Below are 15,524 nucleotides of genomic sequence, written 5' to 3' on the forward strand. Positions count from 1 at the left end.
AGTTCGACCACTTGAGGTTTACAGTCACCATTTTCTGAAAGTTAAGCAACTTCCTTTCACTGACCATTTGTTGAGAAAGACAAAAAAATCACTTCCTTATTTGGAAGAGTTTCAGAGCCCTATTTTGCACCCTATTCATGGAAAGTGGCGGCTGTTGGCCTCTGTAACCTCTCCTCACCTGTGAGATACATCTCCTCTCCTTCTATAAACACCATTTGACACCTGGCACAGCGAGCACAAGTCGGGTGGTAGTGCTTCCCTCCAGCCTGGACAGAGAAAGACAGGGACAAACAGAAGAATAAGACATGTACAGCACATAAATGTTTCACCTGTAAAACCCATTATCATGAGTACAATAAACACAGTAAACATATTTGTTTCAATAGTGTCCTCCATATTAAGCAACAGAGCACTCCTCTGCTGTTTTAATACTGCTCAAGACTCATTTCAGCTCTACAGACGTTTAATGACTCTCTTGCTCACCGTACACACATTTAAAGCTTACGTAGATTCTTCAGTGCCAAGAATCAGTAATTGAGAGAATTGTTCCCCTAGGCCAGTTAATTTATATATATATATATATATATATATATATATATATATATATATATATATATATATATTTACACTGATAGTTTAAAGTTCTAGTTGAGGAAAGGGGACAAATTAGATTGAACAGAAATGTCCCCTAAGTGAATGGTGTAAAAAGGCATTCATGTATTATAATTAAAATTATACAAAACTAACTTAACCTCACAGTTTGTATTTTACATTGTTACACTGGTAGGTGGTGACGAGTGACTTTATAAGTGAGTCATTGGAATTATTCACTCAGTTGATTCGCTCAAAAATACAGATTCATTCAGGAACTACACAGAATGTGTTTATTAATGAATCACTCAATTACTTAATCTTTCACTCAACTGACTGATTCAAATCTGAACACCACATGTGACTGTCTTTGTAAACAAGACATTGAATCATTTAATCACTTGGCTCAGATCAAGACTAATAAACTGGAAATGATTGAGCAACAAAACGTGTCTTTAAGAATTTTTCACTGAATGAGCCACTAAAACAGTTTGTTCAAAACATTGATTCACTGAGAACGAGACATGTGTTTGTGTTCACGAATGAGTAATTGAATCAGTCACTCAAATGATTCATTAAAAATATTCACTCATTCAGGAACAAAACATATGACTGTCTTCCTGAATGTGTTCTAAACTGATTCATACAAAACTGATTCATTTGTAAGGAATCAAACGTGACTGTCTACATGAAAGTGTCGGCTGAATCATTCACTCAACTGATTAATTTAAAACTGATTAATTTTGCAATGAATCATGTAACTGTTTCTATGAATGAGTCATTGAATCAGTCACTCAAACAATTCATTCAAAACACTTATTCATTCAGGAACACAACGTGACTGTCTTCAGTGAGTCATTTGAATCATTCACTCAAATTAACTGTTTAAAAACACTTAATTGTCTGAGCTGCTTAAAGGCACAACAACGTATTCTTTTGTAACTTTGTTTGGAACAATCTACATTAGAAGAATGAAGACCAAAAAAAAACCTTCCCATTATGTATGTAAAATGTAAGTACTTAGGCCCCCGTTTCAGAAACGATCTCCGTCTACACTACGTAACCAAAAACGCATGTCACATGACCATTAATGCACACTGGTCATGCACATAAAAGTGTAAACAAGAAGTCAGTTGCTAGTCAAAAAGTAAGGTAAAGCAAGGATGTCTTTGTGTGGACAGATTATGAGGATCTTTGTTACTCCAAGTAACTAATGATTACAAGGTGGCCGAAAATAGCGACACACTCAGAGACATGATACGGTTACATGGTCGTCAAGGATACGCAGAGATCACGTGGGCAGCCACACAATCGTTTTCTAAAGTCTCTGTTTTAGTCCGTTTACACTAAAATGCAACACCGGAGATTTCGAACTAAAACGGGGTCAGCAGCATTTTAAAAAGTCTCTGTTCTCGGACGTGGAAAATGCCGGAGTAGTGTAAATAGTGTAAACGATAGGTGTAACCGTATCAAAAGTTATGCGTTTTAAAACGAAAACGCACTAGTGTAAACAGTGCCTTAGACTAGTATGACAGTTGCTATGTATAGGCACTGCAGAATCTATGTAACTGCAAATACACCAAATGTTGTCTCATTAGGAAGCCCAGAGAAGAAAGGGGGTTAGTGGAGATGAGGCACAGAGAAGCCCAGTTTATGAGCTAGAGACATAGCGTGTGCTGTCATTGCTCTCGGAATCAGCGAGCTGTTAGCTTCTAAACGCTCATAGGCATGTGGTATCACTAGGTGTCTCCTAAGGGGAATGAGTGCAAATCAAATAGGCAGATAAAGATAAATCAGCTTGTGTCCCACTAGCTATAAATAACCTGACTTGAGCTCTCGCTGGAACACGGAGCACTTCACACCAGCCACTCAGACTGGGATGAGAGCAAACAGAGCGACAGGAACGAGTTTGTGTGTGAAAGTACACACACATCTCACTCAAATGCATGTGCATTAGCATTAAGCTTCATCAACTCTGAAACGCTCAGATGGCAAATTATCTCCTTTCTTATTTGTATATAAACTACCTCATCATGTTTCTCTTCCCCTGCGACCGTCACATTACTCAAAGTCTCTCACATTCTCTGTCTCTCTCTCCATGACTCCACAACCCTACTCGGGAGTGTATGAAAATAGCAAGTCAACAAAAGAAAGGGTGCCAGGGGTACCTGCCAAAATAATCATACTTGCTTATAAAGCATCAAAGGCCAGAATATTAGGACAAGCCACAGGGCAGAAAAACTTAAGACAGGGCAACCCACTGGCTCTTCATTAGCTCGATCACTCATTCTCTCAGTAACTAATCATTGAAACACTGGTAAAGAGCACGAACAATTATCGCTCCATTTGCAACATATCCGAATCAATAACTGTGATGCTTTCCTTACTTGTTTCACAAGTTCACGCTTACATATAATTAGCTGAGGTATGGTATGCGTATTTGGCGTGCTGTCCGGAGAAGGGCTGCGAGCTTGGGAATGGCCCGAACCTAGATTACCCCCCCTTCCCCATCTAATTATAAAGTGAACTCGAAGTGAGGAGATGGGGTGGAGGAGGGATGCTGATTAACCGTCAATGGATAGAGGTAAGTCAGCTATATTTATACTGTGGGATTGATTACTAGATTGTTGTCCACCTGTGTTGATTAGGCTAAGTATCTGACGCGCTCCTCCTGAACCTTGTTAACGAGAACATTTATTTTCTCAAAGCGTTATCCTCTACTAGTCTCTCAAAGGTGTATTCTTTTGCCATCTGTTAACCATAAATGGTGAATTGTCCTGACTGAGAGAGAAAAAATTTTGTATTTCTGAGGGAAGAGAGCTTCAAATGGTAGTTTTATTCCCCTGTCTGTCTAGACTTCTTCATCCATCTCCTTATATTTAGACCTTGATCTTTTTATGATGGAGGCTTGCTGCCTGCTTAATGGATCAATTCATGTTCTTTTCAGGTGTTACTCAACGTAATCACTGTCTTTTCAGCAGATTTCTGAGGTAATTCAGAGTCAATAGCAATCAAAGACGAGTCACTCATCACAAAGAGCTACAGTCTGTAGTATGTGAATAAGTAATGAGTCAATTGCTCGGGTTCAGTGTTCTTTACATGGAGTACGCAAAGGTATCACAGGTGGTCTGTGGACAAGAATGAAACTTGCATTACATTTCTAACAAATAACACTACACTACCATTCAAAGGTTTGGGGTCAATTTGGGGATTTCTTTATGTTTTTTAAAGATTATTATTATTATCATCGTTGTTGAAAACAGTTGTGCAAATAAGTATTTTTGTAAAAACCCTGATAGATTTTTTTAAATATTTTATGATAAATAAAAAGTTCCAAAGAACAGCAAGAACTGCTTTACAAATGTCTTTACTATCACTTTGATCAATTTACTGCTTCCTCGATAAGAAGAAGTATTTATTTCTTAAAATGCATTGTAAGATATAATGTTTGTTATTGTTAATAATAAGATGTTATAATAGGCCGATTTAACTATTCTGTATTGGGGGTTCCTGGGCTGAAGGTCTGGGGTGGGGGGTACATTGGACACTGGTCCTGTGGTGGGATATAGACTCACCTCCAGCACACGTCCACTGATGTATCTGTCGCATGTTTCACACTTTATCCCAAACTGGGCATGGTAGTCTGACTCACAGTAAGGAACCCCGTCTCTGCATGCAAATTAAGGTTCACATGACTTAACACATTCTTATACTGTTACCAAAAATAAAAAAAACAGGTGCTTAGGTTTTGCAAAACCAGAAAAACTATGACCTTTGTGACTCTATTATTATTTTTATTATTCTCACAAAAGTCCTTAACATGAGCACCTTCTTATCAGTAAATCAAGTATATATACATACACATTACCATTCAAAAGTTTAGGGGCCATAAGACTTTTAATGTCTTTGAAAGATGTCTCTTATGCTTACAAATCTGCATTTATTTGATCAAAAATATAGTATACTGTGAAATATTATTACAATTTAAAATTACTATTTTAACACCTTTACTCGCGTCACATGACTTTTGAACGGTAATGTATAGACGGTTTCAACGGCCACAACATAAACAAACGTTACTGCGCATGCGCGCTTTTTTGGACCTAACTTAACTTCCGGTAGACTTCCAAATAGAATCAATAACAACAGCCAAGTCCCTCTAGAGTAGATATTTTTTCATAACAAACAAAATATGTTTGCCGCGTGGATCAAGCGGACTTAATGAAAATGCAAATTCATTCTTTGCCAGCAGGAGATGTTTTAAAGCATAGACATAAAGCGCGAGAAATAGAGGTTTCCCCAGTAACAGCTGTAAACAAAGCAGAGCTGGTACGCTCACACGCTGCTTTATCAGGCATATAACATGCAAGTCTTCCTTCAGAAATACAGCGATATAAAAACACCTGTGCCTCGTTTTGATATTTAAACATATAAATGTAAGGAATTATTATTATTAAACGTGCAGTACGTAACGTTACTCATGTTTATTCAGCGAAGCCTTTTTGAAAATCGATCAGTTTTAAAATTGTGGCGAGTCTCCAAAAATAAATAAATGTATGGGAAACACATCCCGCAGCACAACCACCTGACCCCAACTTCAGTGTACTCATCAACTTGACTTTAACTGCGTTTGTAGAAGGCACTGCAGCCAGACCGATATACACAACACAGACCGGAAGTTAACTTAGGTCCAGGTGCGTGCACCCGATGAAACCGTCTATATACAGTGAGAAAGTGTCCACACAAATTTCTGATTCTAAATTGAACTGTATATATATATCCACATATTTTATATCTACATATACCAATGATACGAAGACCTATTACTGGAAGCAAATGTTTAAAATATTGCAGAGTTAATCTGGTTCCAAACACAATAAAACAGGCTGCTTTGTGCAACAAAATGGGTGGTTGAAAGAAAGCCAGCAGGTCAACAGAAGGAGTATTCACTCACTTGCTGATGTACTCTCCCGTCAGGACCAGGCCGCAGGTCTGACACCTGAAGCAGCTGACGTGCCACTGTTTCTCTAATGCCAGCAGAGACTGACCCTGTTTAATCTCCTCCTTACAACCTGCACAGTCTAAAAAGAGCCATGAGGAAAAGAAGAGAGGTTATATAATGGACTTAAGGATCAAAAGTCTTTCCTGTGTCCAGTCGGCCTTGACAGGCTTATAAAAAACACATGAAATACAAATCAATAAATCAGTATTGACGTTAAGTTAGCAGAAATACACAGTTGAGCTGTGTAGGCCAGCAAATGATGTATGACCGTAACAGGATTTTGAGCACAGAAATGTCAGTGCATCATTTGTTTTTATTTGGAAGAAGTTCAGCTATGTTTAGAGTATTTGCACTGTGACACAGAGCACGGCTTTCTTCAGTTCACCTTCACGATCTATCAGATCTATAGACTGTTGGTAACCAAGCACACACACCCACACACTCAACTTCTGAGTGGCAGATTTGGCAAAATACTTTTTTTTTCAAAATACGATTTACTCTACTTATTTATCTAGCCCTTTTTTTTTATTTGTTAGGACCCTTGGCTGGTACTAATCTACATGAACACACAAACAAGTGGGCCTCATGTCATGCAAATGAATAGGAAAATGTTTAAACTGAAGGATGAGACTTACGGCTGGGCCCATGGATTTTGATTGGCTCATTGGAATTAACCAGTTTGAGGGAACAGTGCTGACAGACACATTCTTTACCACTGAACGTCACTCTGTCTCCAATTGGAAAAGGTTTCCTAGAGAGGGAAAGACAGACAGATATACAACATGCTATTAAACTTAGTACCACACATAAGTAAACCAAAGCCTTAAATTAGTACAGTCCAAATAAAAAATGATCCACTCAAATAAATTCAGAATGCTTACAAAGAAGACTAAATTACATAGTAGAGAAAAGTGTTGGCAGGTCCTCACAATAAAGGCAATCCTGACCTACACACACTAAATCTAAAAGGACAACAGAAATAGCAAATTTTTGGTATTTTAATTTGTAATATTACTGCTTTTACTGTATTTTAATCAAATTAATGAGGTCTAGGTGAGCATAAATTATTTCTTAGAAATCTTACTGACCCTAAATGTTTGTACTGTAGTGTAAATGTCTTACAATGTAAAATTGGTATGTTAATTGACAAGTATGGTAATGGAGGCCAACCAAATAAGGATTTACTAATAACTGAAGGCAGCAGATGAGCAGAGGCATGACAGAGTTCAAGTAACATTTAACCCCAAACTGAGTTGAGGAAGGCCACATTACCTACAAGCATTAAACAGAGACCAGTTATACCTAAGCACACTATCTTCCCTTCAGACACACTGAAGCCACAAACACCACTGAAATAAGTGTCTCACATCACATAATGACTTGACATTTTTGAGTGATGGGGGATAACAAGGGGCAATGTGGACAATGTGGGATCTCTCCCCATATTAGTTTTGCAGGTGAACAACATAGCTTTGCTCAGCCACCAGATAGTCCAGGATAATCCAACCTGGACCAGCATGGAAATACATTGTATCTGGTCTTTAGGCTCTTCCTCAACATTATAGTCAAATCTTGTACCAAAGACCTCTGCAAACCACGAATGACGCCATGTTCCAGCATATACACAAGAGTAGATTATGTTTTAATAAATGCATGTGTCTCTTCAGCACACATGTCCACATGTCTCATGATAGCTTGCGTAATCCTTTGTGTCCACAGCACTGCTTTATCTGCTCAGTAATCAGCATGACTGGAAGCTTCTAAACCACGAGACAAATCCTATTACAGTAGTCAATTCCTCTACTAATGCAACCATTATAAAACAATCCATTTACATTGAACCATGACCTTAGAGGAGCACTGGCTCTGCCACTTTACATGATTACTGAACAGGTCCTTTAAAAACAGACCATGCATGACTTCTGTCACTGTTAACATTGATCAGTTTTAACATAGAAAGAACATTTATAAGAAATCTCTCACTTTCTCACATAAACGCACACCAACACAATATTCACTTGGCTATGTGAAGCATGGCATGACAAACTCCTCCACTACTGAGACCACACACAAAGGTGTCTTTGAAATCGAGAGTGAAAGTTGACAGGGTAAGTGTGCAGACAACAGAAGCACTTACAGAGCCCTTGTCAGACACATGGGTGGAATATAAATAATTCCTTTAGTTTCTGCAGTGTTTCAGTATAGCTGATGCCAATGAGAGCAGGATCTCTGGATCTAATCTTACACTCTCATATCCTTTATTCTCTTTTTCTATCTGTGTTTTATTCCTCCTCTTTCACACAACCTACTTTATTCTATATTTATATGTGAAAAGTGTGTGGGCTTCCTCATGAGGCTCTGTGCGTGTCTTTCCGTGCAGTCTTTGCATGACCTTGGCATTACCGCCACATCACACTCCCTCCAGACACACACAGCATTGTCAGCTCTTCCTGCTCTTTAAAAATGTAGAGTTTTCATGTTTTGCTGCATTTATTCTGTTTTCATGTTTTGCTGCATTTATCATTTATATCCACGAACACAACCTTGCAACTCTTTCAGGACCTCAAAATTCAAAGAAAACTTTGAAGAAGTTTCAAACTTCAAGAAATTTCTTAAAATTGGTAAATATTGCACAAAAATAATGTCTTAATATTGATTTTGTATTGATAAGAAAAAAAATATATAAAATAAATAAGACATTTAAATAAGGAAGAACATTGTGTAAGATAATATATTTTTTTCAGACATATATTGAATTGAATACTGTATGTATATACACACACACACACACACACACACACACACACACACACACACATACATATTATATATACATATTTACACATATTTAATACATTAAACTTTATTTATTTATTTTACTTTTTGACTAGTAAATGTATTGTAATACAAAGGAAATGCATCTTGTGTTTTTAGCAAACTAAATAAATGAAGTCCTCTTTATCTGTAACAGTTATGCTCTTTTAGTTTCATTATCATGTTTTCATTGTTCTTTTAATTTGTTTCTCATCACTTTCCTATGTCCTTTGTTCTAGTTTTCCCGCCAGTCATCAGTTACCATGGACACTCATTAAACAGCACACCTGTTCACCCTTTAGTGCATTGTCACTGTGTATTTAAGTTCCTCTTTGTTCACTTTTTTTATTTGTCTGATATTGTTTGTGTTTAGCACTCTGTCTCACACACTTAGATTATTTAGATCTTCTTTGTTGTTGGAATTTAATTAAATAAATAACCTTTTTGTTATCATCTTCATCTGCCTGAAACATGACATCATCTCAGTGAACTGCAACAGTTCCTCAAAATATCAATTAAAGGTCCAGAATGCTGTACAGAAATATGAGTTGTACCATCATAAAAAATTTGGTTTCCACACAGATGGTCTAAATATTAAATGTAACATAATCCAGCTCTACTGTCAACTGTTTACTTCTTGTTTGGGGCGATAAATGTTTAGGTGCCTCCTGCCAAGAGCATCCCATTGGGCCATTTACTAGCCCAACTGGCATTGGAGTCCAACAAAGCAATCCCAGTCCACTATGAAAATGCCTTTTCCTACCCACATATGTTCATCAAGAGCTAACTCTCTTTCGGGTACTAATGAACTACAGGAGGAGGGGCAAGGTATTCAGTGGAACTAATTTCCTGTAGATCAGAGCAAATCAAACACACTGTAATTACAAATGGGATATAACAGACACATTAGCAGCTAAACTCACAGCACTACAGTCCAGCAAAGTGTCCACATAGGCTTAACAAAGAATAGAAAAAAGGGAGGAAAAGCATATGAGAGAAAAGAGAGAGCAGAGGTAATGTAAAAAAGAAGCCTGCCAATGTGAATACTAAAGCAGTAAATGCAGAAAATATCCAGTTCTATTAAACCCATTTTTTACTACAAAAAAAGAAAAAAGAAAAAAAGAGGTAAATAACAGTTTTTTATTGTTGGCCAGACAGATAATGTGTCTCTGCAGGGATATCTTACAGTGCCTCTCAATTTCTTGCTTGTCAGTCTGAGAAAAGGCCACAAATAAAAGACAAGAGATGGTGTTTTCAACCACTGCATTTAACTACTCTTCATTTGCTCTTTTCAGTCTGTGAGGCAAATTTCACCTCTAGCCTCAGCAGTTTCTCAATTTACACTTTTCTTCCCTTTGCTGCTTGCTTTCTGGGCATTATTGCATATTTTAAACTCCGAACCACAGCTTTCTTCCGCCTTGACTCATGTTACAATATCCTGGTTCGTTCTGCATTGATCGCTCCTTCTCCACTTGTGGTATTATACTCTCCAGGGCAATTTAGTCAAGTGAAGAGAAGAAGCCTACACACAGGGTCCAAAATAAACACCCTACAAGCAGCAAATTCAAGTAAGAATGGCTTCGACAAGTACATTAAAGTTATTAAATGAAACATAACGTATGCATTAAATCACAAAAACTATAGATTGACCCTGCTGTTTTAATATCTGAACTAAACAACATGAGTAAATCAATTAAAGATATACAAATGATCTGATAAAGATAAATGATCATTAGAAATGCACGTGGGATATTTCACTAACACAAACATGAAGGACAAAAGTACAATGCATCTTCATAATTCGGTGTACAGTGAGAACTAATTTTGTATTATGTAAATTTTGGCCATAAATGTTTATCCATAAAACTTACCACACATAAACTGCTTTTCAGTATATTTTCATTCATTCATTCATTCATCCATCCATCTACTCTTCCTATCATTACTGATATATGCAACACAGTTTACACCTGGTAAGACTTAATGGCAATTAAATTTTGTAAAGTATATTTACAACAAAAACAACAACAATAAAAGTTAATTTTGGGCATATGGATAGATATAAACCGTGACATTGCATGTCTGCAGAAGAGGTTATATATAAAACACTGTCCTACTTTGCCCTGCTGATAAGACAGAATGTGGCACAAGAAATCAGAGTTTACTTTTGTCTTTCTACATATGGTCCATCAAATCATTTAAATTCAATTAAACTGAAGATATTCCTTAAGCCTAAACCTTTTCACCCATCACACACCCTGAATTTCTTTAAAAGAAAATTATATAAATGTAAGCATTCTTGAAATGTCACTTGACTGATCAAATTAGAAGACCGAACTAACTGTAGTATAATTGCTTAGTATATAGACGTGTGGGGGTGCATATAGCTGTCAGGGAGTGAATAAATGAGATTCAGTCATCAGCACATTAGTAAATGATTATCATTTACCAGCATCCCACCAGCGTTCCTCACATTTAATCTGTCTGAAGGGTCTATTTCCATAATGACATTTCAGTAGTCTGTATAGAGGGCTCACCTGCATATGCTGCAGACGAAACACTGTGGATGATATGTGCGGCCCAGAGCAGAGACCACCTCCCCTGAGATAAAGTCCTCACAGCTGTCACACTTTGTGCCGTACAGGCGCTGGTAGTCTGCTGTGCAGATGTACTCGCCACTTTTCTGGAAGAATCCTGAATGTGCCAAATCACAGCCACATACTGGCAGAAAGAGACAGAAAGGAAGAGAAATCAACATGAAATCATTTTTCCATTTTGTTTTTTAGTACAGGAAATGACAGTGAGAAAAAAAAATGGGATCAAGGAATGTTGCAAGCCAGGATTGAACTTGTGAGTCCTACTTGAGCACCACACAAAGTAATAAGGTTTGCACTCAAGATGAGTTTTTTAAAGCTACTTTCAAGCAGATGTAACAATAAACAGCTACAGACCCAATTAGAGTAAATTAGGGCCTTATTTTTGTTGCGCCAAGTTTCTGTTTAAAATTCAGTATTTGGTATGCTGATCATAGACTTGGAATTACAAGTGGCACATAAAAAGCCATTTTCAGATGGAAGTGTTTGTTGTGGGTAATACCGAGCAATGTTACGATAGTTAACTAAAACTAAAACCATAAAGCAGTTCTTGTTACTTAAAATAAATTTGCTAACAAAATGTAAAATTAATAGAATCCAAATGATATTGAAATGACCCTGATACTGAGAAGAGTGACAATTTACAGTGACACAGTATAATCATTGCAAAATTAGAAAATTAGCAAGAGAAGGTCAAACATAATTCATTAGAGATTAATGACGCACGTAAATGTAAAAGTTCTGAATTTCAATTATTTTCACAAGGAAAGGGATCGTTCAGTTTACTAATATGAAAGCAAAAACCTCTCAAAATCACACCCCACATAAAATAGATCCAGCAAGGTGGTCATGGAATGAGGATCTGTGTGGCTTCCTCCAATAATTAAAAGTAATCTGAGGATCATTCTTTTAGCACAAATGAGGAAAAACACTTCCTGAGCATTTTGTTTCAGTTGGACCTAAAAGCTTCACAGCAAAAAACATCAAAAACACACATACACAAAGCAATATGGCAGTGCCTTCAGTTCTTACAGACCACTCACTCTTACAGTATATTGTGACCACTATATGTAACTCTTTAACAAACTGAAGCCCGGGTGAGATGTGACACCGTTGCATGCAGCATGACCGTTTCAGCATGCATGCCAGAGATCACATACTAGCATGCCTGTGAATCTCCCTGATCTCAGCAGGATTCATATGGCATTCTGTTACTACATCATACACACACACACACACACACACTCAGTCTCTCAGCCCTCAGCATCCATCATCTTTGCAATGACCGCTGTTATTTGCTTGTGGAATTGGCAATGATTGCCTTTTGCCAAATGTGTCACTGTACCGTAAATCATTAATTAAAAGTCAAACATCCTCCTAAGTCATTCGCATGTCATCTAAGTCCTGAGTTCGAAGGAGAAAGGAAAGGAAAAAATTCCTATGAGGGACGTTCTGCTGAGGTCATTAGGACAAATGGTGGTAAATTGATTTATTGTAATATAAAAAATGTGCTTAGTTTAATTATTTATTTATTTTATTTTCAAGGATAACCCCTTGAGATGCGTCATCTCATTTTCGAGGGGGTCCTTTACATTATAATGAAACCAGCATCAAAATGGAAAATCATAATTAAAGTAAATACAACACAAGACTATAACAAACATATAAATACAGTAACATTCACATTCATATACACGCACACACTAACAATGCTCCCACAAACCTAATCCCTTCACTTTAGCCCATACCATAATCAAAGAAAATCAGTGAGCCAACTGCGATCATGCAAATACAAAAAAAAAAAAAAAAAAAAAATAGCAAGATTTTGAATGCACGACGACCTACTTCTTTGCAAATTCTGGGTACATAAAAGAAGAGCTGATCCGTATGCCTTAAATTGTACTGTGTATTAAAAGAAATTAAGTAACATTTCAAATATGGAGGGAAATGCAAATGAAAACACTTAAAAATAAGTAGTAACCAGTGAAATTGCCTTCTTGACTTGGGAGCCAGCCAACACAAAGATTCATACATTTGGCAATGATGGGTTCCCTTTCGAGAGTACTCTCGTACTGCGTAAGCTAGCTTACGCTATGGGAAAAGGTCCCCTTTTCTCGAGAATATGAAGCCAAAAATTATCCTTAATTTTTAATAATGTAAAACGCAGTGCTGCAGCACAGCATACCTAAGCGAAGCGGCTCGCGCGCTTATTGGCTGTGCTGTGGCAACTGCAGCAACCTATGGTGAGGCGGCAGAGAGGAACGAACCAATGGGGGCGCTTCGCGCCCATTGGACGTCAGAGTGCGCCAAAATAGGCGTGGCTGGAACTATATAAGCCGCCGCTTTGCCATAGGGATCAGATTTCATCTCCTTCAGCGATCTCACCTGCACTTCGCTGTCTTCTCCGGAGAAGCCTCTACACGCCGTCGAAAAGCCTCTCAGCGGGATAGCACTGCAATGCAGATCTGAGGACGTCGGCTCGTGCTTCATCCCGACGCCGCCTTCAGCATTCGCTTCCTGCTGCGCCATCCGGCGTGACTATATCCTTTAAAAAGCTAAGTGTGTTTGCCGCTGCATCACACTTTTTCGCAAAAGAGCAAATTTCGAGGCGTTGTTTCAAATGCCTCGGGCCTGCGCTTCCTGCCGAGGCCCTCTGCCCAGCAAGGACCGCCACATCCTCTGTGTCTCCTGCCTGGGCCGCGAGCATGCTGAGAATGCACTCTCCAAGGTCGGCTGCCCTGAGTGCGACAACATGGCTATATCGACCCTGCGGGCTCGATTAGCTCAAACCAGCCACGACGCTCCACCCGCTCCGCCTCTTCTCTCTCAAGTGCCGCGTAAGAAACGCCGCGATCAGAGAATGCCGGAGCACACTGCTACACGCGAGCTCACGCCGGAACACTCCCCGCGTGCCTCGCCCGCTCTCTCTCCTTCGCCTGTCCTCTTCGTGGACGAGCAGCGCCAGTCTCTGCTCACCAGCGCCCCCTTCTCCTTCGGAGCGCCTGAGGCGGAAGAAGACAGACACGACAGCCTTTCTCTCACCGCGTCCAGTAGTGAGGAATGGTCGGGCTCCATTGCGGACCCCCCCCCTCTACAGCCCCCAGCTGCACCGGACAACGTGCTGATATCGACGCGGAGCTTACTCGCGTGCTTACAAGGGCTGTCAGCGACCTTCAGCTCGACTGGTCTCCTCCAGACGAGCCCGCTAAAAGCAGGCTGGACGAATGGTTCTTGCAGGGGCGCCCTTCGGCCCCTCCGCAAAGAAACGCCCCCTTCTTCCCGGAAGTTCACGATGAACTCACAAAGTCGTGGAAAGCCCCATTCTCCGCACGTTTGAAAACTTCTGTCTCGTTAGCGCTCTCCTCTGTCGACGGCGCCCGAGACCACGGTTACGAGAGCCTCCCCCCTCTCGAGGAGGCAATTGCTGCACACCTCTGCCCGCCCTCAGCCGCAGGATGGCGGTCGAAGCCCGTGCATCCATCCAAACCGTGCCGCACCACCTCAGCTCTCGCTGGCCGAGCATACACCTCCGCTGGTCAAGCTGCTTCGGCTCTACACACCATGGCTGTGCTTCAGGTTTTTCAGGCCAGACTTCTCCGTAACCTGGACGAGTCTGCCCCAGATACCTATGATTTTAAAGATCTCCGCAGCGCTACTGATCTAGCCCTGCGTGCGACAAAGACCACAGCTCAAGCGATCGGCCGAAGCATGGCAAGCCTCGCTGTTTTAGAGCGACACCTCTGGCTCACGCTCACGGAGATGAAAGACGCCGACAAATCCGCCTTTCTTGACTCTCCTATCTCTCCTTCCGGCCTCTTTGGCCAGTCGGTTAAGGGTTTCGCTGAACGCTTCACTGAGGCTCAGAAGACATCACAAGCAATGAGACACTTCCTGCCGAAACGCTCTAGCTCTGCTGCGGGACGCCGTAGAAATGCGCCGCCCCCTCAGACCTCGAAGCCATCGCAGCCAGACTTACAGTCTCGCCCAGCGACCAAAACCCAGCACCGCTCTCGCTCTACGAGCCGCAAACCGCCAGAGAGACGGGGACCTCGGCCCAGGATTGTGCTGAACCCCGAGCCTCCGAAGCCCTCCTGACCTTCGTGCTGAAAAGACCGTGGTTAAGTCCCGCTGCGGCCGGACCACCACACAAGAAACCTCACATACTTCCTCCAATCCCCTCACTAAAGGCGGTTGGAGATGTCTATACTGCAGTAAACGAGCCTGTTACAATGCACGCACGCCTGCACACAAACGCCGCTTTCACGGCGACCTCAATAAAGCACATAAAAGAGCTTTATCTATGTAGGCAGTGTGCCCACTACACAGTACGCACCCCTACATGTATACACACTCCCCCAAGTGTCACAAAAACACACTCGGGTCCCCTTTCATGCCCACCTTCCCGCTCGCGCCGGAGGTGCTCTAAATGTAGCGCGCGTGCCGACTTCTCAGTGCGCAACCCTACAAATAAGCGCTGTCACCACAGTGTCCCAAGCACAGCATACTCGAGCTACTGGTCCCCT

The 15,524-nt window shown here is 40.4% G+C and overlaps 1 protein-coding gene across 8 annotated transcripts in view; it reads right to left on the reverse strand.

Annotated features, from left to right (window-relative positions):
* Window positions 1-15,524, reverse strand: part of LOC132113671 (actin-binding LIM protein 3-like) — an 82,212-nt gene that overhangs the window by 31,750 nt on the left and 34,938 nt on the right. For all 8 annotated transcript variants that reach the window (XM_059521564.1, XM_059521563.1, XM_059521565.1 and 5 more), the window contains exons 3-7: window positions 10,945-11,128; window positions 6,229-6,344; window positions 5,546-5,672; window positions 4,167-4,260; window positions 179-266 (exon numbers count right to left, since the gene is read on the reverse strand). In XM_059521564.1, coding sequence (XP_059377547.1) covers window positions 179-266; window positions 4,167-4,260; window positions 5,546-5,672; window positions 6,229-6,344; window positions 10,945-11,128 — 609 coding nt within the window. The remainder of the gene's footprint in view (window positions 1-178; window positions 267-4,166; window positions 4,261-5,545; window positions 5,673-6,228; window positions 6,345-10,944; window positions 11,129-15,524) is intronic.

The sequence above is a fragment of the Carassius carassius genome, chromosome 33 (assembly GCF_963082965.1).
Source record: "Carassius carassius chromosome 33, fCarCar2.1, whole genome shotgun sequence".
Classification (NCBI taxonomy): domain Eukaryota; kingdom Metazoa; phylum Chordata; class Actinopteri; order Cypriniformes; family Cyprinidae; genus Carassius; species Carassius carassius.